This window comes from Coregonus clupeaformis, chromosome 1, assembly GCF_020615455.1.
Source record: "Coregonus clupeaformis isolate EN_2021a chromosome 1, ASM2061545v1, whole genome shotgun sequence".
NCBI lineage: Eukaryota > Metazoa > Chordata > Actinopteri > Salmoniformes > Salmonidae > Coregonus > Coregonus clupeaformis.
Window position 1 is genome coordinate 97,357,196 of NC_059192.1, and position 25,813 is coordinate 97,383,008.

General features: G+C 44.5%; 1 protein-coding gene across 1 annotated transcript; it reads left to right on the plus strand.

Annotated features, from left to right (window-relative positions):
* The first annotated feature begins 4,291 nt into the window (after nt 1-4,291).
* LOC121578069 (tumor necrosis factor alpha-induced protein 3) lies at nt 4,292-25,404 on the plus strand. Its single transcript, XM_041892160.1, has 9 exons — nt 4,292-4,563; nt 5,562-5,903; nt 14,821-15,011; nt 19,692-19,833; nt 20,405-20,575; nt 20,774-20,954; nt 21,207-22,171; nt 22,474-22,691; nt 22,854-25,404. The coding sequence occupies exons 2-9, from the start codon at nt 5,597-5,599 to the stop codon at nt 23,130-23,132; spliced, it is 2,454 nt and encodes an 817-aa protein (XP_041748094.1). The 5' UTR covers nt 4,292-4,563; nt 5,562-5,596; the 3' UTR covers nt 23,133-25,404.
* Nucleotides 25,405-25,813: the final 409 nt, after the last annotated feature.

Below are 25,813 nucleotides of genomic sequence, written 5' to 3' on the forward strand. Positions count from 1 at the left end.
CTCTCTCTCTCTCTCTCTCTCTCTCTCTCTCTCTCTCTCTCTCTCTCTCCCCCTCCTTCTCCCCTCACCCTCTCTCTCTCTCTCTCTCTCTCCTCCTTCTCCCTCGCCCTCGCCCTCGCCCTCTCTCTCGCTCTCTCTCTCTCTCTCGCTCATTCCCAGTCTTGATGCACTTGTCAAAGAAATGTAAAAATATGAAAATATTGTGTTTTTCCTATAGGTTGCAGCAAATGGAGAACGTTGTGAGAGGCAGGCTACACTACATTCACAAGCCATAAGCAGTGTGCAGCCCCAGCCTCACCTCTACAGCACCTCTCTGCTAATGCTCCCAGTCAGCTATACTAATCCTGGTAATCACTGCAAATGAGAGGAATAGATGGGATGGTGATGGAGCGCTGCTGCCGTGTGTGATGGGAGGGCAGGGAGAGAAAGTGAGGGGAGGGCAGGGAGAGGAGGTGATGGGAGAGCAGGGAGATGAAGTGAGGGGAGGGCAGGGAGAGGAAGTGAGGGGAGAGCAGGGAGAGGAAGTGAGGGGAGGGCAGGGAGAGGAAGTGAGGGGAGTATAAAAAAAAAAATAAAAAAAAAAGATGTATTCACTAACTGTAAGTCGCTCTGGATAAGAGCGTCTGCTAAATGACTAAAATGTAAATGTAAAATGAATTGAGGGCAGGGAGAGAGAGGAAGTGAGGGGAAGGCAGGGAGGGAGAGGATGATCAACGGTGTCCTAAACCTATCAAAGTGCCAGTTTGTTTAATTGTCGGCACATCAACCGAGCAGACGAGAGCACCCACCTTCCTCCTTAACTCACTCATTACCATCACCCCAACTCTGTCCATAATACATCACACTCCTCAACACCCTGAGAATGGGACAACAAACTGCCCTGAAAAGGGGATTATAATTGCAATCTTATACGTGTTTTTTTTTAGCATGCACACCAGACTGTATCATTAGTTTCACAAATAAGTAATACTTTGCTAATGACAACATTATGTTGAGTCAGTTTAGGGGCAATTAAAGTGAGTGATATTTACATATGCCTAATGAATCACAGTGCGTGGCAGCTTGAGGGAGTCTAATGAATATTCATCCAGGCATTCTCAACCGCCGCAGCAGTTTATAAACTGAATTATGGTTGATTTGCCCTTTAAAAAAATGAAAATTGGCGCATCTCCCACAAGGAGATGAACAATAAAGGCTGATTATAAAAATGTTTTAGTGGTAAACTGCCAGTGAGGAGAGCAGAGGCTTATTTTTATAGACTTCCCCTGCTTACATAAAGAGCATGCCTTTGCGTTTTTGTGAAAAGTAAGGGACCAATCTGCCCACCTCCTTTTGGACTCAATATGGCACTGGGGCCAATGGTATGGCAGTGATTTGCCCTGTCCATGCTTGGCAGTTAGGTTCTAACCCTTCAGGTGCATATTCAACAGGCAATCAGTACATTACACAACCTCCATGTTTTATCATTCTAATACAACTGTCAGTTTAGCAGGTGCTACACCACATGATAAAGATCCAGGCAAGAAAATACAATAGGCTGTAGGATGTTCATAAATATAATTTTATGGTTATGTTATTTGTGTGTGCAAAATGCATTTACTGCACTTTAAAACTCAACATGTCAAATGATGTGATCATAAGAGCACACCCGGCCATTCGGTTTATGTTTATGATACAAAACATTTTTCTTCCCATTACGCACAATAGACAAAAGGTACTTTCAATTTGTTTCATGAAGTTCAGAAATACTGGGACTGCTGTTTAGCATGATAGAGAGCTAAGTGTTACTTTGGTCCTGTTTACTGTAGGGCCTTAGCAGACAATGCAATACAGTCAAGCATTTGCTGTGTATGACTGTGGTTACATTTCTCATTGGCAAAGTCCATTGACCATCAGCAGCATCCCTTGAGAAAGGCAGCAGCCGAAATGTAAGGGTTGGTGTGAGCTGTGACCCAGGTGCGGTGCAGGATAGACAGTAGGCAGTAGGATCTTTACTGGTGGTCCCGAAGCCAGGATACAAAACAATGGACTTAACACAATAAAAGAAAGGTGGAGCAAATAAGTCTCCAAAAACAGGCTGACAGCCAAAATATGAAATAGTAACTATGACTGAAATAATAAAGAAACAGGGAGAACACTTCGAGTACCTGTACATACTTCTCCGATCAGACACTGATTAGTACTCCTGAGCATAGAGAAACTAGCAGAGAAAACTGAGCAAGGGAACACAGGGAAATGAGGGCAAAAATACACAGGTGAACAGGTAGACACAGGTGACACCAATAGGATGATGATTAGTCCAGACTGTGAGTGAGGAGCTGCCTAGGGTTGTCGGAGGATGACACCTAGTGGGTAGCTCTGGAACTGCGACTCCCTCCTGTAACAGCTAAATGTCAGGGCTGGCTAAATATTGAATTCAATAAATGTAAAACACTATGCAAGAACAAAGTTGTATATTTTTCATGTGCATCCTATCTCCACATTAAAGGTCCATTGACCAAACCATACAATTAGAATTCTTGACTTATTCTATGGAACAAACCCTCATTGTCTTGGTCTTGGTGTGAATAAGCCATCGATTAAAACACAGCAGTAACCGACCTTAACAATAAGATTGTAGTTATTAAGCAGCTATATGTGGAATTAATGCAACCACATGATGGTGAGGGAACCGATCAGTATTGGAATTCAAGACATGACTTTACAACCAATTCTAGTTCATGCTGTTGAGAACTGGTTTTGAGTGAGATATGTTGGCACCATCTGTGTTTTGCACTTTTATGGAGTATTTAAACCATTGCAGAATATGGAGCATCTGCTTTTTGGATGATAGGACACCTTTTAGTCTGTGACATTCTCATCATGGAACATGTCTTCCCCCTTGTGTTGCTTTTTCCTGAATTATTTGTATAGCTTTATCCAATAGATGGCACTGCTGCTTAGGTTTGATATCTAAAAACATTGAACCAGCTAGACTATAGTGACTGTGATAGGTATGACTCAAGCTCAACTTCAGTATTGTACTATACCATATCATATGGCATGATACTGTTGCAGTTTAATTGATCCAGTTGTCTGTCATGCCTTTTAAAAAGGGTTTTCTTTAGGACCATGGATTTCACTAGCAATAATGTCATTGCAATTCGTATATAGATTATGTTCTACACTGCACTGCGGAAGTTGCTATCTGGTAGAGGACCAGCTCTTTCCTGACTTCCTCTACAGTGGCTGCATATGACCTTCATCAGACTGCATTACACCAGAGGGGGAGCACCTAAACACTCTTTATATACAATGCAGCTAAAGTATGGTGCTATGTGTAGCTGAGGGTTATGCTGCTGCAAATAGCTGTCTATATAGAGTAGACATGAGGTTATGGGTAATTACACGTATCCTTTATATGGATTAGATTTGTTAATAAACTCAAATTAATTGTGGGTAAACCCCATCACCCGTGTAACTCAGTTGGTAGAGCATGGTGCTTGCAACACCAGGGTTGTGGGTTCGATTCCCACAGGGGGCCAGTTTGAAAATGTATGCACTCACTAACTGTAAGTCGCTCTGGATAAGAGCGTCTGGTAAATGTAAAGTATTATTTTAGGTGAATCAGTAATTTCCATATACATTTGTTTGCAAATGGTTAAGTGCATGCTGTATATGTGTAATTATGTAACTACAGTATGCTTCACCTTCCTACACTGTATTTACCTCTCCAAAAACCTGGATATGTATGTATGTGTGTCTTTCGAAGTGTTGGGTTAAAAACAGAAGTAAAAATGTTGGTTTGACCTTGAGTGCAATTGACCAATAAAGAGATTTTAATCTTAATCTTAATTACTGTAGGCCTACCCACATGTAACAAACATGTAACTATGTTAGAGGGGTTAGAGAGGCGGACCAGCAGCCATTCTAACCAAATGGACAATACATTCCATTCCATTCCATTCTATTCATGGTAATGCGTAGAATTGTGGAATTACATTTATCTCATAATAAGACAAGGGTATGTAGGCTAAAGCCTACATTTTACTCATGAATCTGAGTCAGGATTTAGGTCAGATTTATGATTTATCTCATTCCAACGTAATTATTTATTATTGGGCTGGCTGTCTCATAAGAGTAATAAAATGACGCTCCCTCTTTGTGCTCACTGACGCGCCTCCTTTGTGCACAGTAGGTGGGACAATGAATTTCAGTGCGCTATTCGTCACCAACACGACCAGTAGAACGTAGCCTAATGGCGCTTTGCTCAGACACCCCCTATGTGTGTGAGATGTAACTGCGTCTGAAGGTTGTGAGAGATAAGTGGAAAGTCCCTAACACTGGAAATCCCCTTAGCCTGCCTGGGCTTTTCCGCAGTCTACATTAGCTACATTAAGTTGGAGGACGTGTTCTATGCTTTGACAGCCTATAGAGTAAACATACCAAAATATATAATTGATTGTGAAGAAGGCTGAATGGCGCTGTGTGGACTGCTGCGGTTACCCTGATTGAAGTGGCAGAGGACTACCCGGAGCATCCTTAGGGCTTTGTTGGTAGTCTTAGTACCGACAAATTGCACAGGTAATATTCATTCATATTTTATATGTTTCTCTACCAATAATTGGAACTCCCTTTCGTTTTAGCATTTGAAATCTATCTACTATAAGTCGTTGCATTGTTGTGTTTCTGGGGACACAGACCGAGGTTGCGCACGTCGGTGGGCGCCATTGTTTACGAACACGTCACCCTCAAGCAATTAAATATGGAATTAATAATTCATGTTACATTGTAACTATGTTTATGACAATACTCGCGATGCAATGTTACATTGTTTCAACCGTTGCTGTCAGAGGAATGAACTCATGTTACTGTCTTTTGTGTCAACCGCAGCGCTCACCATTGTGGTGCTCTGACCAAAGTCTGCCAATATTGAAAGAGCGACAGTCTCCTTTTTACATAGATATTTAGAGGTTCTTCTACAATTACATTATGCGCCTTCAAGGTAGGCTATACTGTAATTGATGAAGGATGTTTGAATTGGTTTGTTGTCACTGTATACGGTGCCCATAATATACAGTGTATATATCTTATTTTATCACTTTGTAGGTAGGTACCACTTCAATAAGATCATAACAGCGTATTGTTATGTTATATGAGTTCCTGTTTCAAATGTCCTCCATTTTGACAAATGGAAAGAACTGTAAGGGTTTTTAATAGTTCCATTCTGTGCAATTATTATGCATCAATCATTGCCAGTATTACCGAAGCATTACTTTTCTGTGATGGCGGTTGTGAGTGGGCCTTTTTTTTTCTTCTTCTTAACTAGCAGCTGTCCTTTGGCTTTGGGTCTAAAAAAATCACCATCCGTTTGTAGAGGGTGTCATGTGCCTCAGTCCCATTGGGGCAACAGAGGTTGTTGGGAAATTCTAACTCGGAAAATAACACAAAAGCTTTCTTGTTTGTCTTTAGTCATTATCCCCACTTTGTCTAGTATTAGAAGTGGCCCATATAGTCCAGTGATCAGAACCATGTGCAGCCAATGAAACCAACCAACAACTATCTGTTTTCCTTCTCTTCAGTTCTGCATTGGTACACGTTACATCTGGTGAACACCATGTCCCAGGGACAGAATTTCCTGCCCAAGTTCCTCTTTGTGAGTAACCTGCTGAAAGCGGTCAAGATCCGGGAGCGGGTGCCCAACGATGTGGTGAAGCCGGCAGGCAGTGGAGGCCTGATGCACCACCTGCGGGGCATGCACCGGTACACCCTGGAGATGATCCGCATGAGCCAGTTCCCTCAGGCCTTCCAACAGGTCATCCAGGCGGCCATCTTGGACAGGGCCATGCAGAGCTCCCTAGAGCAGGAGAAGAAGCTCAACTGGTGCCGCGAGGTCAAGAAAATGGTACCACTGAGGACCAATGGTAATGTATTAGTTTGGTTTGGGTTTCTGTTCCCCTTGTTGGTAGTTTTAGTAGGAAGGGAGTAGGTTAAAATACCCTGACACTGAAGATTATTTTCTCAGCAGCGGTGGCAGAGTAACTTGGGGGGGGGGGCATTGCATTGCTTCTAGCGTTAGCGCAACGACACGCTAGCTGTTCCCATAGACTCCCAGTCATTGAGCCAACGACTATCTATTTAAAAGCACGTCTCTGCAGAAATAGAATGTAGGGGAAACACTGGTACTCACACATTACGATAAATTATAATGGTGAGATTTGTTTCACTTTTAGAATGACCATTAGCAGCTCTTGATTTGACTGGTACCTAACATGGCTCTGCAGATTTACAGTACAGTATTTGTAAATCATGACGTCTAGGGTAATTATGGGACATCCCAAAGCAGAAATGATATGATGTCATATTGATAATTTCCCCTCCACTGTTCTAAAGACCATGTTGACTGAGTTTATTCTGTTGACACATTCAAACTCTGTAGTGTTCAGTTTCTGTCTGCTTTGATTCATACCTTGCAGTGGAGGTTTGGGTATACCCCTTCTCTCAATAAGTAGCTAAGTGAGTTGGACCTTTATTCACAAATCATACAGCAAACACCCCCACCTGTCTTGACTCACACGTGGGTGAGTTACCATGTCAATCATGTCATTTCATTGAATCATTGCAAAGATGGAATGTTATTGTCAAGTGGAGATATAACCAGGTTATTAGGCTTGTTAGTTTCTCTTATTGAGGGTAATATCTTATCACCTGTGGAATAGACATCTTGAACCTTTGCCATTTTAATGCTGTCACAACATAGTAACAGTACATGTAACGTGAATGAAAGGCTATTGTCTTTTCCCTAAATGTTGAAACTACAGTATTTCCAGTAAAATTATAATGATAAGAGAAGTCTGTCTTCCTGTAAATCCAATCCAGAAAGACCCTTGACATGATACATATTTCCTTCCTATTGAGTGGGTGGAATTTCCTCATAGAGGTCTCTGGAGGGCCAAGCTAGGCCTTGATTTGGGAAATAATGGTATGTAGTAGCCTCTCCTATGAATGACACCGCAGCCATAACTTTCAGACTGAGGAGGACCACTCTGTCTGTTGCTGGCTGGCTGGCTGCTGACTCACTGGAATGAATCCATTGCATCAGGTGACTGGTGAATAAGGAGAGGTAGAGGAGGAGAGGAGAGGTAGAGGAGGAGAGGAGAGGTAGAGGAGGAGGGTAGAGAAGGAGAGGTAGAGGAGGAGAGGTAGAGGAGGAGGAGGAGAGGAGAGGTAGAGGAGGAGGGTAGAGAAGGAGAGGTAGAGGAGGAGAGGAGAGGAGGAGGAGGAGGAGAGGAGAGGTAGAGGAGGAGAGGACAGGAGAGGTAGAGGAGGACAGGAGAGGTAGAGGAGGACAGGAGAGGTAGAGGACAGGAGAGGTATAGGAGGAGAGGACAGGAGAGGTAGAGGAGGACAGGAGAGGTAGAGGAGGAGAGGACAGGAAAGGTAGAGGAGGACAGGAGAGGTAGAGGAGGACAGGAGAGGTAGAGGAGGACAGGTGCACCTTGTGTTGGGGACAATAAAATATACAGTTTTGTCACACAACACAATGCCACAGATGTCTTAAGTTTTGAGGGAGCGTGCAATTAGCATGTTGACTGCAGGAATGTCCACCAGAGCTGTTGCCAGATAATTAAATGTTAATTTCTCTGTCATAAGCCGCCTCCAATGTGGTTTTAGAGGATTTGGCAGTACGTCCAACCGGCCTCACAACCGCAGACCACGTGTATGGCGTTGTGTGGGCGAGCAGTTTGCTGATGTCAACGTTGTGAACAGAGTGCCCCATGGTGGCGGTGGGGTTATGGTATGGGCAGGCATAAGCTACGGACAATGAACACAATTGCATTTTATCGTGGTACCGTGACGAGATCCTGAAGCCCATTGTCGTGCCATTCATCCGCCACCATCACCTCATGTTTCAGCATGATAATGCATGGCCCCATGTCGCAAGGATCTGTACACAATTCCTGGAAGCTGAAAATGTCCCAGTTCTTCCATGGCCTGCATACTCACCAGACATGTCACCCATTGAGCATGTTTGGGATGCTCTGGATCGACATGTACGACAGCGTGTTCCAGTTCCCGCCAAAATCCAGCAACTTCACACAGCCATTGAAGAGGAGTGGGACAACATTCCACAGGCCACAATCAACAGCTTGATTAACTCTATGCGAAGGAGATGTGTCGCGCTGCATGAGGCAAATGGTGGTCACACCAGATACTGACTGGTTTTCTGATCCACACACCTACCTTTTTCTTAAGGTATCTGTGACCAACAGATGCATATCTGTATTCCCAGTCATGTGAGAACCGTAGATTAGGGCCTAATGAATTTATTTCAATTGACTGATTTCCTTATATGATCTGTAACTCAGTAAAATCTTTGAAATTGTTGCATGTTGCGTTTATATTTTTGTTCAGTATACATATGAGGATTCTGACAACACAACAAGCATAGTGTGTTTTTAGGAGAAATGTGTGTTTTGTACAGTATGATTCAACCTCCAGATGGAACATGATCAAAGTGAGCTGAGCGGAAGTTTGTTGTTGCTCGGGTGGAATGTTCCCTTTACTGACGGAAAGCTATTGCTCCAATCCATACCTCAAATTGTTGAAAGAATAGTTGAAAAACATACTATTTCTTTCATGTTACTTTTTCTAATTTTATTACATAGTTATTATAGTAATGTACATATTACATAGTTATAATAGTAATGTAGCTATTACATAGTTATAATACTAATGTACATATTACATAATTGTAATACCTATTACATAGTTATAATAGTAATGTACATATTACATAGTTATAATAGTAATGTAGCTATTACATAGTTATAATACTAATGTACATATTACATAGTTATAATAAATATTACATAGTTATAATAGTAATGTACATATTACATAGTTGTAATACCTATTACATAGTTATAATAGTAATGTAGCTATTACATAGTTATAATAGTAATGTACATATTACATAGTTATAATAGTAATGTAGCTATTACATAGTTATAATACATATTACATAGTTATAATAGTAATGTATATATTACATAGTTATAATAGTAATGTACATATTACATAGTTATAAAACGAATGTACATATTACATAGTTATAATACATTTTACATTTTAGTAATTTAGCAGACGCTCTTATCCAGAGCGACTTACAGTTAGTGAGTGCATACATGTTTTTTGTTGTTGTTGTTTTTATACTGGCCCCCCGTGGGAATCGAACCCACAACCCTGGCGTTGCAAGCGCCATGCTCTACCAACTGAGCTACACGGGGCCCGTGTACTAACAGTAATGTACATATTACATAGTTATAATACTAATGTGCATATTACATAGTTATAATAGTGATGTACATATTACATAGTTATAATAGATATCACATAGTTATAATACATATTACATAGTTTTAATAGTAATGCACATATTACAAGGGTATGGTAGTGATACACATTACAAAGGTATAGTATTTGAGTACATACACTATGTAAAAACAGTGTTTCACTTATCGCAACATAGTGTCCACCTCTACTGGTGTATTCAACACGCTGTCCACCTCTACTGGTGTATTCAACACGCTGTCCACCTCTACTGGTGTTTTCAACAGTGTCCACCTCTACTGGTGTTTTCAACACGCTGTCCACCTCTACTGGTGTTTTCAACAGTGTCCACCTCTACTGGTGTATTCAACACGCTGTCCACCTCTACTGGTGTATTCAACACGCTGTCCACCTCTACTGGTGTTTTCAACAGTGTCCACCTCTACTGATGTTTTCAACAGTGTCCACCTCTACTGGTGTGTTCAACAGTGTCCACCTCTACTGGTGTTTTCAACAGTGTCCACCTCTACTGGTGTTTTCAACAGTGTCCACCTCTACTGATGTTTTCAACAGTGTCCACCTCTACTGGTGTTTTCAACAGTGTCCACCTCTACTGGTGTGTTCAACAGTGTCCACCTCTACTGGTGTATTCAACACTGTGTTCACCTCTACTGGTGTATTCAACACGCTGTCCATCTCTACTGGTGTATTCAACAGTGTTCACCTCTACTGGTGTATTCAACACTGTGTCCACCTCTACTGGTGTATTCAACACGCTGTCCACCTCTACTGGTGTTTTCAACAGTGTCCACCTCTACTGGTGTGTTCAACAGTGTCCACCTCTACTGGTGTAATCAACAGTGTCCACCTCTACTGGTGTTTTCAACAGTGTCCACCTCTACTGGTGTTTTCAACAGTGTCCACCTCTACTGGTGTTTTCAACACGCTGTCCACCTCTACTGGTGTTTTCAACAGTGTCCACCTCTACTGGTGTTTTCAACAGTGTCCACCACTACTGGTGTTTTCAACAGTGTTCACCTCTACTGGTGTTTTCAACAGTGTCCACCTCTACTGGTGTTTTCAACAGTGTCCACCTCTACTGGTGTTTTCAACAGTGTCCACCTCTACTGGTGTATTCAACACGCTGTCCACCTCTACTGGTGTATTCAACACTGTGTTCACCTCTACTGGTGTATTCAACACGCTGTCCATCTCTACTGGTGTATTCAACAGTGTTCACCTCTACTGGTGTATTCAACACTGTGTCTACCTCTACTGGTGTATTCAACACGCTGTCCACCTCTACTGGTGTATTCAAAACGCTGTCCACCTCTACTGGTGTTTTCAACAGTGTCCACCTCTACTGGTGTTTTCAACAGTGTCCACCTCTACTGGTGTTTTCAACAGTGTCCACCTCTACTGGTGTTTTCAACAGTGTCCACCTCTACTGGTTTTTTCAACAGTGTCCACCTCTACTGGTGTTTTCAACAGTGTCCACCTCTACTGGTGTATTCAACAGTGTCCACCTCTACTGGTGTATTCAACACGCTGTCCACCTCTACTGGTGTTTTCAACAGTGTCCAGCTCTACAGGTCTTTTCAACAGTGTCCACCTCTACTGGTGTGTTCAACAGTGTCCACCTCTACTGGTGTGTTCAACAGTGTCCACCTCTACTGGTGTGTTCAACAGTGTCCACCTCTACTGGTGTATTCAACACGCTGTCCACCTCCTACTGATGTATTCAACATGCTGTCCACCTCTACTGGTGTATTCAACACTGTGTTCACCTCTACTGGTGTATTCAACACGCTGTCCATCTCTACTGGTGTATTCAACAGTGTTCACCTCTACTGGTGTATTCAACACTGTGTCTACCTCTACTGGTGTATTCAACACGCTGTCCACCTCTACTGGTGTATTCAAAACGCTGTCCACCTCTACTGGTGTTTTCAACAGTGTCCACCTCTACTGGTGTTTTCAACAGTGTCCACCTCTACTGGTTTTTTCAACAGTGTCCACCTCTACTGGTGTTTTCAACAGTGTCCACCTCTACTGGTGTATTCAACAGTGTCCACCTCTACTGGTGTATTCAACACGCTGTCCACCTCCACTGGTGTTTTCAACAGTGTCCACCTCTACTGGTGTTTTCAACAGTGTCCACCTCTACTGGTGTTTTCAACAGTGTCCACCTCTACTGGTGTTTTCAACAGTGTCCACCTCTACTGGTGTTTTCAACAGTGTCCACCTCTACAGGTCTTTTCAACAGTGTCCATCTCTACAGGTCTTTTCAACAGTGTCCACCTCTACTGGTGTGTTCAACAGTGTCCACCTCTACTGGTGTGTTCAACAGTGTCCACCTCTACTGGTGTGTTCAACAGTGTCCACCTCTACTGGTGTATTCAACACTGTGTTCACCTCTACTGGTGTATTCAACACGCTGTCCACCTCTACTGGTGTTTTCAACACTGTGTCCACCTCTACTGGTGTATTCAACACTGTGTCCACCTCTACTGGTGTTTTCAACAGTGTCCACCTCTACTGGTGTTTTCAACAGTGTCCACCTCTACTGGTGTTTTCAACAGTGTCCACCTCTACTGATGTTTTCAACAGTGTCCACCTCTACTGGTGTGTTCAACAGTGTCCACCTCTACTGGTGTATTCAACACGCTGTCCACCTCTACTGGTGTATTCAACACGCTGTCCACCTCTACTGGTGTATTCAACATTGTGTTCACCTCTACTGGTGTATTCAACACGCTGTCCACCTCTACTGGTATATTCAACACGCTGTCCACCTCTACTGGTGTATTCAACACGCTGTCCACCTCTACTGGTGTTTTCAACAGTGTCCACCTCTACTGATGTTTTCAACAGTGTCCACCTCTACTGGTGTTTTCAACAGTGTTCACCTCTACTGGTGTATTCAACACGCTGTCCACCTCTACTGGTGTATTCAACACTGTGTTCACCTCTACTGGTGTATTCAACACGCTGTCCACCTCTACTGGTGTTTTCAACATGGTGTCCACCTCTACTGGTGTTTTCAACATGGTGTCCACCTCTACTGGTGTTTTCAACACAGTGTTCACCTCTACTGGTGTTTTCAACAGTGTTCACCTCTACTGGTGTATTCAACACGCTGTCCACCTCTGCTGGTGTTTTCAACATGCTGTCCACCTCTACTGGTGTATTCAACACTGTGTCCACCTCTACTGGTGTATTCAACACTGTGTCCACCTCTACTGGTGTTTTCAACAGTGTTCACCTCAACTGGTGTATTCAACACGCTGTCCACCTCTACTGGTGTATCCAACACTGTGTCCACCTCTACTGGTGTATTCAACACTGTGTCCACCTCTACATATGTATTCAACACGCTGTCCACCTCTACTGGTGTTTTCAACAGTGTCCACCTCTACTGGTGTTTTCAACAGTGTCCACCTCTACTGGTGTGTTCAACAGTGTCCACCTCTACTGGTGTATTCAACACGCTGTCCACCTCTACTGGTGTATTCAACATGCTGTCCACCTCTACTGGTGTATTCAACACGTTGTCCACCTCTACTGGTGTATTCAACACAGTGTCCACCTCTACTGGTGTTTTCAACACAGTGTCCACCTCTACTGGTGTTTTCAACACAGTGTCCACCTCTACTGGTGTTTTCAACACAGTGTCCACCTCTACTGGTGTTTTCAACAGTGTCCACCTCTACTGGTGTTTTCAACACTGTGTTCACCTCTACTGGTGTTTTCAACACGTTGTCCAGCTCTATAGACCCAGACTGGTGTATTCAACATGGTGTCCACCTCTACAGACCCAGACTGGTGTATTCAACATGGTGTCCACCTCTACTGGTGTTTTCAACACGCTGTCCACCTCTACAGACCCAGACTGGTATATTCACGACGGTGTCCACCTCTACAGACCCAGACTGGTGTATTCAACATGGTGTCCACCTCTACAGACCCAGACTGGTGTATTCAACACGCTGTCCACCTCTACTGGTGTATTCAACACTGTGACCACCTCTACTGGTGTTTTCAACATTGTGGCCACCTCTACTGGTGTTTTCAACACTGTGTTCACCTCTACTGGTGTTTTCAACACGTTGTCCAGCTCTATAGACCCAGACTGGTGTTTTCAACATGGTGTCCACCTCTACAGACCCAGACTGGTGTTTTCAACATGGTGTCCACCTCTACAGACCCAGACTGGTGTTTTCAACATGGTGTCCACCTCTACAGACCCAGACTGGTGTTTTCAACATGGTGTCCACCTCTACAGACCCAGACTGGTGTTTTCAACATGGCGGAAGTCAAAAAGAGGAAGGTAGAACGTGTTCAGTGTCAGAATTCAGAACTTCTACTTTTAGGTAAATAAATATGCGGGTGTAAATGTAAAAATAGATAATCCCACACAAAAATGAGACCACTATTGGTTGTCGGTAAAGCTCGTAAAGAGAAAGCATTCCAGCCGAGCCAAGCGCCGCCCCTCTGGAATGTCCAGTGCCACATGTCTCGGATGTCTCTGAAGTAGCTGACAAGGGGAAGAAAGAGTCAAATGGCAGCTTCACGGCACTTAGTCACAGAGAACCACAATCAGGGAAATTCCTCTCTTTAGTGTGGCAGGCAGCAGGGTATTTCAAACGCTTTAGGCCCATTTTGTTACAATGACAAAAAGACCCGCCGCCCTGCAATAAGAGTCAACATAAAATTCCAATGGTTTGTCTGCCAGACGGTTTATCATTGATTTCTTAAACTTGGATTAAAACCTGCAAACGCAACTTTACCTGATTTACTCATTTAGCGCATCTGTCACCCTCTCCAGTACTCCAGTCATCACTGAAGGCTGTTCTTTCATTCTCTTATTTAGTTTAGGTTGTTTCAGTGTTAACGTGCCAAGGGACCATTTGACTTCCTAATTAAACTACAGTTAGAGTTTAAACCAATACTGTATGTGTCATTGGCCTAGTGGTCCAGTCTGTTTTAGCCATGTTGTATGGCATGATGACAACCATAGAAGAAGACAACACATGGAAAGCGATTAAAGTACACCACACAAAGCAACAGTGCTGATAGTCTGTGATATCAAACGTTTTATATTTCCTCTGTAAGGTGATGAATGGTGGTCAGATATAACGGACGCCTGAAGAGCTGCTCTGGAAATCCCCTCTCTCCTTTTACACCTTTTTCTTAAAGCGATACAGGTCTTTGTCTGCGATGGATAGTTTTGCCGTTAATGACTCGCAGTCTTACCTGTGGTGTTGTGAGGATGGGCAGTTTGTATTTCACATAAACACAGAATCATAGTAAAGAGTTGTATTAGTAACAGCACTGTAGATAAACTTAACCTCCACTGTACATGCCTGGATCAAACCAGATGGAACTCTACAAAGTTTGAATGCGTGAACATAATACATTCTCAGCAACAAAAGAGTGATCAAATTAAGATCCTACACCTATATGTAATATCTACCCCCATATGTCATGGCTGTGTCTGTGTTGCAGGAGATGGGAACTGTCTTCTCCATGCTGCCTCTCAGTACATGCTGGGGGTGCAGGACACAGACCTGGTCCTGAGGAAGGCCTTGCACGGCGTGCTCAAGGAGACCGACACGGGCAACTTTAGAGCCCGTTTCCAGACAGAGCTGCTGCAGTCTCAGGAGTTCACCCAGACTGGCCTGCGTTACAGCACCATGGTGAGGAACGGAGGCCCCCTCTACGACCAGGATGGTGTTACTATACCAGACCACCTCTATGACCAGGATGGTGTTACTATACCAGACCACCTCTATGACCAGGATGGTGTTACTATAGCAGACCTCCTCTACGACCAGGATGGTGTTACTATAGCAGACCTCCTCTATGACCAGGATGGTGTTACTACAGCAGACCTCCTCTATGACCAGGATGGTGTTACTATAGCAGACCTCCTCTATGACCAGGATGGTGTTACTATAGCAGACCTCCTCTATGACCAGGATGGTGTTACTATAGCAGACCTCCTCTACGACCAGGATGGTGTTACTATAGCAGACCTTCTCTACGACCAGGATGGTGTTACTATAGCAGACCTCCTCTACGACCAGGATGGTGTTACTATAGCAGACCTGGGCCAAAGTACATAATGTCAAATACTTGGAAAGTGTAGTAAGATGTGTGCTTGATTTAGTTTGGAGTTAACACTTTGGGGACCAGGCAAACTAAATCAAGTGCAAACCAACTATTTGAAAGTGTTTGACTTATTGTATTAATATGACCCATGTCTGTTACTAGTATCACCTTTTAGTAGTATTGTCTGTTAGTAGTATCACCCAGGTCTATTAGTAGTATCACCTGTTAGTAGTATTACCTGTTACTAGTATCACCTTTTAGTAGTATTGTCTGTTAGTAGTATCACCCAGGTCTGTTAGTAGTATCACCTGTTAGTAGTATCACCCAGGTCTGTTAGTAGTATCACCTGTTACTAGTATCACCTGTTAGTAGTATCACCCAGGTCTGTTAGTAGTATCACCTGTTAGTAAGATCACCCATGTCTGTTAGTAGTATAACCTGTTAGTAGTATCACCTGTTAGTAGTATCACCCAGGTATGTTAGTAGTATCACCCAGGTATGTTAGTAGTATCACCCAGGTATTGTAGTAGTATTGTCTGTTAGTAGTATCACCCAGGTCTGGTAGTAGTATCACCTGTTAGTAGTATTGTATTTTAGTAGTATTGTATGTTAGTAGTATCACCTGTTAGTAGGATCACTCATGTCTGTTAGTAGTATCACCTGTTAGTAGTATTGTCAGTTAGTAGTATCACCCAGGTCTATTAGTAGTATCACATGTTAGTAGTATCACCTGTTAGTAGTATCACCCAGGTCTGTTAGTAGTATCACCCAGGTCTTTTAGTAGTATCACCTGTTAGTAGTATCACCCAGGTATGTTAGTAGTATCACCCAGGTCTGTTAGTAGTATCACCTGTTAGTAGTATCACCCAGGTCTGTTAGTAGTATCACCCAGGTATGTTAGTAGTATCACCCAGGTCTGTTAGTAGTGTCACCTGTTAGTAGTATTGTCTGTTAGTAGTATCACCCAGGTCTATCAGTAGTATCACCTGTTAGTTGTATCACCCAGGTCTGTTAGTAGTATCACCTGTTAGTAGTATCACCCAGGTCTGTTAGTAGTATCACCCAGGTATGTTAGTAGTATCACCCTGGTCTGTTAGTAGTATCACCCAGGTCTGTTAGTAGGATCACCCAGGTCTGTTAGTAGTATCACCCAGGTCTGTTAGTAGTATCAGCTGTTAGTATCACCCAGATCTGTTAGTAGTATCACCCAGGTCTGTAAGTAGTATCACCTGTTAGTAGTATCACCTGTTACTAGTATCACCTGTTAGTAGTATCACCCAGGTATGTTAGTAGTATCACCTGTTAGTAGTATCACCCAGGTCTATTAGTAGTATCACCTGTTAGTAGTATCACCTGTTACTAGTATCACCTGTTAGTAGTATCACCCAGGTCTGTTAGTAGTATCACCTGTTAGTAGGATCACCCATGTCTGTTAGTAGTATCACCCAGGTATGTTAGTAGTATCACCCAGGTATGTTAGTAGTATTGTCTGTTAGTAGTATCACCCAGGTCTGGTAGTAGTATCACCTGATAGTAGTATTGTATGTTAGTAGTATCACCTGTTAGTAGTATTGTCAGTTAGTAGTATCACCCAGGTCTATTAGTAGTATCACCTGTTAGTAGTATCACCCAGGTCTGTTAGTAGTATCACCCAGGTATGTTAGTAGTATCACCCAGGTCTGTTAGTATTATCACCCAGGTCTGTTAGTAATATCACCCAGGTCTGTTAGTAGTATCACCTGTTAGTAGTATTGTATGTTAGTAGTATCACCCAGGTATATCAGTAGTATCACCTGTTAGTTGTATCACCCAGGTCTGTTAGTAGTATCACCTGTTAGTAGTATCACCCAGGTCTGTTAGTAGTATCACCCAGGTCTGTTTGTAGTATCACCCTGGTCTGTTAGTAGTATCACCCTGGTCTGTTAGTAGTATCACCCAGGCCTGTTAGTAGTATCACCCAGGTCTGTTAGTAGTATCAGCTGTTAGTATCACCCAGATCTGTTAGTAGTATCACCCAGGTCTGTAAGTAGTATCACCTGTTAGTATCACCCAGGTCTGTTAGTAGTATCACCCAGGTCTGTTAGTAGTATCAGCTGTTAGTATCACCCAGATCTGTTAGTAGTATCACCCAGGTCTGTTAGTAGTATCACCCGTTAGTAGTATCACCCAGGTCTGTTAGTAGTATCACCTGTTAGTAGTATCACCCAGGTCTGTTGGTAGTATCACCCAGGTCTGTTGGTAGTATCACCCAGGTCTGTTAGTAGTATCACCCAGGTATTTTAGTAGTATCACCCAGGTCTGTTAGTAGTATCACCTGTTAGTAGTATCACCCAGGTCTGTTAGTAGTATCAACCAGGTCTGTTAGTTGTATCACCCAGGTCTGTTAGTTGTATCACCCAGGTCTGTTAGTAGTATCACCCAGGTCTTTTAGTAGTATCACCCAGGTCTGTTAGTAGTATCACCCAGGTCTGTTAGTAGTATCAGCTGTTAGTATCACCCAGATCTGTTAGTAGTATCACCCAGGTCTATCAGTAGTATCACCTGTTAGTTGTATCATCAAGGTCTGTTGGTAGTATCACCCAGGTCTGTTAGTAGTATCACCCAGGTATTTTAGTAGTATCACCCAGGTCTGTTAGTAGTATCACCTGTTAGTAGTATCACCCAGGTCTGTTAGTAGTATCACCCAGGTCTGTTAGTAGTATCACCCAGGTCTGTTAGTAGTATCACCCAGGTCTGTTAGTAGTATCACCTGTTAGTAGTATCACCCAGGTCTGTTAGTAGTATCACCCAGGTCTGTTAGTTGTATCACCCAGGTCTGTTAGTTGTATCACCCAGGTCTGTTAGTAGTATCACCCAGGTCTGTTAGTAGTATCACCCAGGTCTGTTAGTAGTATCACCCAGGTCTTTTAGTAGTATCACCTGTTAGTAGTATCACCTGTTAGTAGCTTCACCCAGGTCTGTTAGTAGTATCACCCAGGTCTGTTAGTAGTATCACCCAGGTCTGTTAGTAGTATCACCCAGGTCTGTTAGTAATATCACCTGTTAGTAGTATCACCCAGGTCTGTTAGTAGTATCACCCAGGTCTGCTAGTTGTATCACCCAGGTCTGTTAGTAGTATCACCTGTTAGTAGGATCACCCAGGTCTGTTAGTAGTATCACCCAGGTCTGTTAGTAGTATCACCCAGGTCTGTTAGTATTATCACCCAGGTCTGTTAGTAGGATCACCCAGGTCTGTTAGTAGGATCACCCAGGTCTGTTAGTAGTATCACCTGTTAGTAGTATTGTCTGTTAGTAGTATCACCCAGGTCTATCAGTAGTATCACCTGTTAGTAGTATCACCCTGGTCTGTTAGTAGTATCACCCTGGTCTGTTAGTAGTATCACCCAGGTCTGTTAGTAGGATCACCCAGGTCTGTTAGTAGTATCACCCAGGTCTGTTAGTAGTATCAGCTGTTAGTATCACCCAGATCTGTTAGTAGTATCACCCTGGTCTGTTAGTAGTATCACCCAGGTATGTTGGTAGTATCACCCAGGTCTGTTGGTAGTATCACCCAGGTCTGTTAGTAGTATCACCCAGGTATTTTAGTAGTATCACCCAGGTCTGTTAGTTGTATCACCCAGGTCTGTTAGTTGTATCACCCAGGTCTGTTAGTTGTATCACCCAGGTCTGTTAGTAGTATCACCTGTTAGTAGTATCACCCTGGTCTGTTAGTATTATCACCCATGTCTGTTAGTAGTATCACCCAGGTCTGTTAGTTGTATCGCCCAGGTCTGTTAGTAGCATCACCCAGGTCTGTTAGTAGTATCACCCAGGTCTGTTAGTAGTATCACCTGTTAGTTGTATCACCCAGGTCTGTTAGTTGTATCACCCAGGTCTGTTACTAGTATCACACAGGTCTTTTAGTAGTATCACCCAGGTCTTTTAGTAGTATCAACCAGGTCTGTTAGTAGTATCACCTGTTAGTAGTATCACCCTGGTCTGTTAGTATTATCACCCATGTCTGTTAGTAGTATCACCCAGGTCTGTTAGTTGTATCGCCCAGGTCTGTTAGTAGCATCACCCAGGTCTGTTAGTAGTATCACCCAGGTCTGTTAGTAGTATCACCTGTTAGTTGTATCACCCAGGTCTGTTAGTTGTATCACCCAGGTCTGTTAGTAGTATCACCTTTTAGTAGGATCACCCAGGTCTGTTAGTAGGATCACCTGTTAGTAGTATCATGATGTTTATTGCAGCCAAAGTGGTTTAATTGATTATTCTTCTGTCAGAATTGGGAGGAGGAATGGGAGAAGATCATCAAAATGGCATCGCCTGTATCCAGCTGCAACGGGCTGCAGTTTGACTCCCTGGAGGATATGCACATCTTTATCCTCTCCAACATCCTCCGCAGGCCCATCATCGTCATCGCAGGTACAGCCTTTCTCAATGGAGCCTCTCATCACTCAGTTCATCAGAAGTTTAAACCCAGACGTGTATGCAGTTTCTGAAGTCAGTATGCTGTCTGTCTGTAGGTCTGTCTACTATAGCAGTAGAAGCAGTCAGTGTGCGGTCTGTCTGTAGGTCTGTCTACTATAGCAGTAGAAGCAGTCAGTGTGCGGTCTGTCTGTAGGTCTGTCTACTATAGCAGTAGAAGCAGTCAGTGTGCTGTCTGTCTGTAGGTCTGTCTACTATAGCAGTAGAAGCAGTCAGTGTGCGGTCTGTCTGTAGGTCTGTCTACTATAGCAGTAGAAGCAGTCAGTGTGCGGTCTGTCTGTAGGTCTGTCTACTATAGCAGCAGAAGGAGTCAGTGTGCGGTCTGTCTGTAGGTCTGTCTACTATAGCAGTAGAAGCAGTCAGTGTGCGGTCTGTCTGTAGGTCTGTCTACTATAGCAGCAGAAGGAGTCAGCGTGCGGTCTGTCTGTAGGTCTGTCTACTATAGCAGTAGAAGCAGTCAGTGTGCTGTATTGTGTTCAGTGACTAACTCATGGCTGTATCCTTACAGACCAGGTGCTACGCAGCATGAAGTCCTGCTCCTCCTTCTCCCCCCTCAACGTGGGGGGCATCTACCTGCCTCTGCACTGGCCTCCAGGGGAGTGCTACAAGTACCCCATAGTGCTCGGCTATGACTCCCAGCACTTTGCCCCCCTCATCACCATCAAAGACAGTGGCCCAGGTGTGTAAAGTAACCGTCATTGATAGATTATTGTGTTGAGGAGTGCTTGTAGGATGAGGGTGAATGTGACCTACCTTCCACATCTTACTAAATTGGGTCATTTCTTGTGCTGTTTTGGTGTACAGTGTCATTGGGTCCCAGAAAGGTGCTAGCTATATACTACCTGCTGTGTATCATCATTATGACTGTGTGCCCCAGAGATCCGAGCAGTGCCACTGATCATCCCGGGCCGCGGGGGCTTTGAGGGGCTCAAGGTGCACTTCCTTATGGAGAAGGAGCAGACGCAGAAGGAGAGGCTTCTGAAGGACTACCTGATGCTGATGGAGATCCCTGTCATCGGACTGGGCAACAACACCACACGCATCATCAACGCTGCCAGGTGGGTGGCACACTAGAGGCATGGAGAACTATAGAGATCAGGGTGTAAAGCAGTGTTTAAAAAGCACAATACAAATCTGTTTAGGAAAAAGTATGTTTGTGGCAAAATAATACTTTAATTTGATTTACTTTATTTATTAGGGTGGGTCAAGTTGAGAACCAATTGTCATTATTGACGACATGGCGGCCTGGCCAAGAGGTTTATAATTATCCTATCAGTAGTATTGAGTGTGTTGTGTGTTGCCTTTCCCAGGCTGGATGAAGGGAATCTGCCTGAGGACATGAACCTGATGGAGGACTACCTCCAGTTGGTCAACCACGAGTATAAGCGCTGGCAGGAGGACAAGGACCAACTGTGGGCCGCCCAGCCCCATAGACCACCCCCCTTCTCCGTGTCCCAGCTGTCCCTCATCGAGATCCGCTGTGCCACCCCACGGTGCACCTTCTACGTCTCTGTGGACACCCAGCCACACTGCCACGAGTGCTTTGAGAAACGCCAAGGCCAGCCCAACGGGGGGATAGAGGCCGCCCCTACGAAAGGCGGTGGTCAGGCGTGTGAGCCGGAGTGTAGTAGTAAAGTACGGACCAGTCCCCCTGGCTGCCGGGCGGTGTTATCCAGCCCGCTCTCCGTCCCTCCCCCGCCCACGGCACCCAGCCTCAGCCTTTACAGTGAAACCCACGCCATGAAGTGCAAGAAGCCTGGCTGCGATTTCACCCTCAGGGTGGAGCACAATGGTCTGTGTGAACACTGCTTTAACACCTGGCAGAATGCACCCGCTGCTGCTACTGCTGGCCTCTCCGGACCCCCAGCAGGCAACCCCAAGGGCCTCCCCCTGCCTGCCCACCCCAGCTGGCCACAGTGGGATGCAGGACGGGAGCAGGAGACGGAGAGGTGCAGCGTGTGCCACCAGGAGGCCTTCAGGATATTTAACGGCCTGTGCCCTCCCTGCCTCCAGAACACTGCCACAGAGAGGGGCGAGCAGCCCCAGCCGCCAGCAGCAGCCAGGAAAGAGGCCTCTTCTGGGTCGTTATGGACCCAGCCCCAGCCCAGGGAATCTGAGCGCTCGGGCACCTCGGCACTCAACAGCCACATGCCAGGCCTCACCTGGCAGGTGCCCCCGGGCCAGCCCTGTATGAGGTCGGGATGCCAGTTCTTCGGGACTCAACAGAAGCTGGGATTCTGCACCATCTGCTATGTTTACTATCAGACCAACCACCGTAAGTCTAACCAGACGCTTGTTCTTAGTCATTTTAACAAGAAATGCTTTTCTTATAATTTCCCAGCAAAATATATAGATTGAATGTAAAGGAATCAGGCCACATCAAAACCCACAGCTGTCATGTCTTCTCTTGGTCTACTTATGTCAGTATACTTAGAAACAACGTGAAACTAGTTCTGTCTGTTTACACCAGACAGAACTGGAAAAGCTGCAAATTTACTGGAATCTCAAGAATAGTTGATATTGTGTGTGGTCATATGTGAGTTTGACATGTGGTTTCTCTGGGTTTATTTCCTCCAGTGGCGACCCCTCCTCCTCCCCCTGCTCCAATCCAGAGTCGCTACGCGTCAGAGGCAGGCTTCCAGAATGCTTTGCGCTGTCAGCGCCCGGGCTGTGGGGCCATGGACAAGACCATGATGGAGGGCTACTGTAACGAGTGCTACTTAAAGGAGCAGAGCTCCAGGTTCAACCAGACTGCTACCAGAGTTCCTGGCGCCCACTCCCCTCCACTGGTCATGGTGAGTGTCTCCCTCCCTCTCACCCAGGGCCCAGTGGCTGTACACTACATCTTGAATTGCAAATGATTTTTTACAGTTTTTAGAGTGTAATACAACTTCGATCAGATAGAATGATTTGCTTCCACAAGTGACAACGTTCTCTTTGTTTTTCTCTATCTGCAGCGAACTGCTAAACCAGAACCAGACAGACCCAGACAGACCCATACCCAGGCAACGTGCAGGCGGAGTGGCTGCAGTAACATCTCCCCCGGGTGCACAGACCTGTGTCCAGAGTGCCGGGCCACGCGGGGGCAGAGAGAGAGCCGCAGGGAGAGGGCAGGGGCACCTAAAGAGATGACGAAGCAGCGCTGTAAAACCCAAGGCTGTGACCACTATGCCAACATAGAGAAGCAAGGCTACTGTAACGAATGTGAATACTTTAAGCAGATCTACAGGGGGTGAGCCCAAAGGTTTGGGGAAGATTAAAACGGCCGTGCCACCATGCTAGTCAATGCATCTCTGAAACTAGTGACCCTAAGGCCAGAAGCCCGTTTTAACATGCGCTCATGAAGAGCAAAGAGCAGGGGCAGTAGAAATGGCCAGCAGAATACCTCTTAGTGCAATTATTATTATCACAGGTGTACAGGATGAAAGGTGAGGTATACGTGTCAGACAATGGACAACGTGTACAGGATGAATCATGCTGGACTGCTGATTGTATCTTGAAAAAAGCGCAATACGTAAGCTGCTTAATAATATGGCCAAGGAATTATCTATCAAGCAGCTAGCTACCAACACAATAATGTGATAAACTGCAGCTTTTGTTTAAGAACCTCATCGACCAAAGTTCTCACAAGTGCAAAGTTGTGCCAAAGCCATCACGCACTTCCAAAATGAGAGTTTGGTTAGTAGAAATATGGTTTAAACAGGAGTAGTTACAGTCTCAAACTGTACCTACCTAGACAGCTAATGTACAGTATCTGAGTGATTGCGAGTGGGAAGGACCCGTAAGTACTGAATGGTGCTACTTGAACAGAAGTCAAACATAGAGGTTCTGTGACATGACAGAGAAAACAGTAGTAAAAACTCAATCATATTCAACCTCTCCCACCGCCACATAGATGTCTGCTAGCAGTACAGATGCTGTTGTGTTCTTGTTCGCTGTTGCCCACTTTTTGTATCTGTACTGTAGAAATCCAAGTTAGCACTTGGCCTGAGAGTTGTACCACGTTACAGTATGTTCTATATGTGTTAATGCTGGGCAATTACCTTCACACAGACTCCTAGTTAATGACTTACTTATAGAGGACATGAGAGCAGAGTTCAGTTGATCTCGTCCAAGGGGATTGCCAGTGAGGAAAGGAGTGTGTGTTTGTAGGTAAGGAAGGAGAACATAAAGGCAGGAGAAATCCCTGTAGAGCTCAACACCTCATTCAGAGGAGGGAGAACATAAAGGCAGGAGAAATCCCTGTAGAGCTCAACACCTCATTCAGAGGAAGGAGAACATAAAGGCAGGAGAAATCCCTGTAGAGCTCAACACCTCATTCAGAGGAGGGAGAACATAAAGGCAGGATAAATCCCTGTAGAGCTCAACACCTCATTCAGAGGAAGGAGAACATAAAGGCAGGAGAAATCCCTGTAGAGCTCAACACCTCATTCAGAGGAGGGAGAACATAAAGGCAGGAGAAATCCCTGTAGAGCTCAACACCTCATTCAGAGGAGGGAGAACATAAAGGCAGGAGAAATCCCTGTAGAGCTCAACACCTCATTCAGAGGAGGGAGAACATAAAGGCAGGAGAAATCCCTGTAGAGCTCAACACCTCATTCAGAGGAGGGAGAACATAAAGGCAGGAGAAATCCCTGTAGAGCTCAACACCTCATTCAGAGGAGGGAGAACATAAAGGCAGGAGAAATCCCTGTAGAGCTCAACACCTCATTCAGAGGAGGGAGAACATAAAGGCAGGAGAAATCCCTGTAGAGCTCAACACCTCATTCAGAGGAAGGAGAACATAAAGGCAGGAGAAATCCCTGTAGAGCTCAACACCTCATTCAGAGGAGGGAGAAAATAAAGGCAGGAGAAATCCCTGTAGATCTCAACACCTCATTCAGAGGAAGGAGAACATAAAGGCAGGAGAAATCCCTGTAGAGCTCAACACCTCATTCAGAGGAAGGAGAACATAAAGGCAGGAGAAATCCCTGTAGAGCTCAACACCTCATTCAGAGGAGGGAGAACATAAAGGCAGGAGAAATCCCTGTAGAGCTCAACACCTCATTCAGAGGAGGGAGAACATAAAGGCAGGAGAAATCCCTGTAGAGCTCAACACCTCATTCAGAGGAGGGAGAACATAAAGGCAGGAGAAATCCCTGTAGAGCTCAACACCTCATTCAGAGGAGGGAGAACATAAAGGCAGGAGAAATCCCTGTAGAGCTCAACACCTCATTCAGAGGAGGGAGAACATAAAGGCAGGAGAAATCCCTGTAGAGCTCAACACCTCATTCAGAGGAGGGAGAACATAAAGGCAGGAGAAATCCCTGTAGAGCTCAACACCTCATTCAGAGGAGGGAGAAAATAAAGGCAGGAGAAATCCCTGTAGATCTCAACACCTCATTCAGAGGAAGGAGAACATAAAGGCAGGAGAAATCCCTGTAGAGCTCAACACCTCATTCAGAGGAAGGAGAACATAAAGGCAGGAGAAATCCCTGTAGAGCTCAACACCTCATTCAGAGGAGGGAGGGAGAATGTTAACAAACACACCTGTGGGAAAAAGAGCAACATAGCCCTTGGCTTGGTTCATACCTTGTAGCTGTGGCATGGCAGACAGTGCTCTTAGCTACTCAGAGCTGGTAGGCTCCAGCCTGCAGTAAAATACCTCTCCACCCGTAGAACCTGGCCTGCAGTATAGTACCTCTTCATCGTAGGGGCTCTGCTGACATCTGTTTGCTGAAATCTGCTCTGCTCACACGATGCCTCACTCCACTACTCTGTTTGATATCAAACTGACATTCCTGTGTTTTCGTCTTTTAAACCTACATATTTTAACTGATATTTCCTTCCTGCCAAAAAAACGTGCCATCATCTACAAAGCATTGATTTGACCTCTTAACTAAGTCTGTTCAATATACATATCTAACGTCTGTTCAAT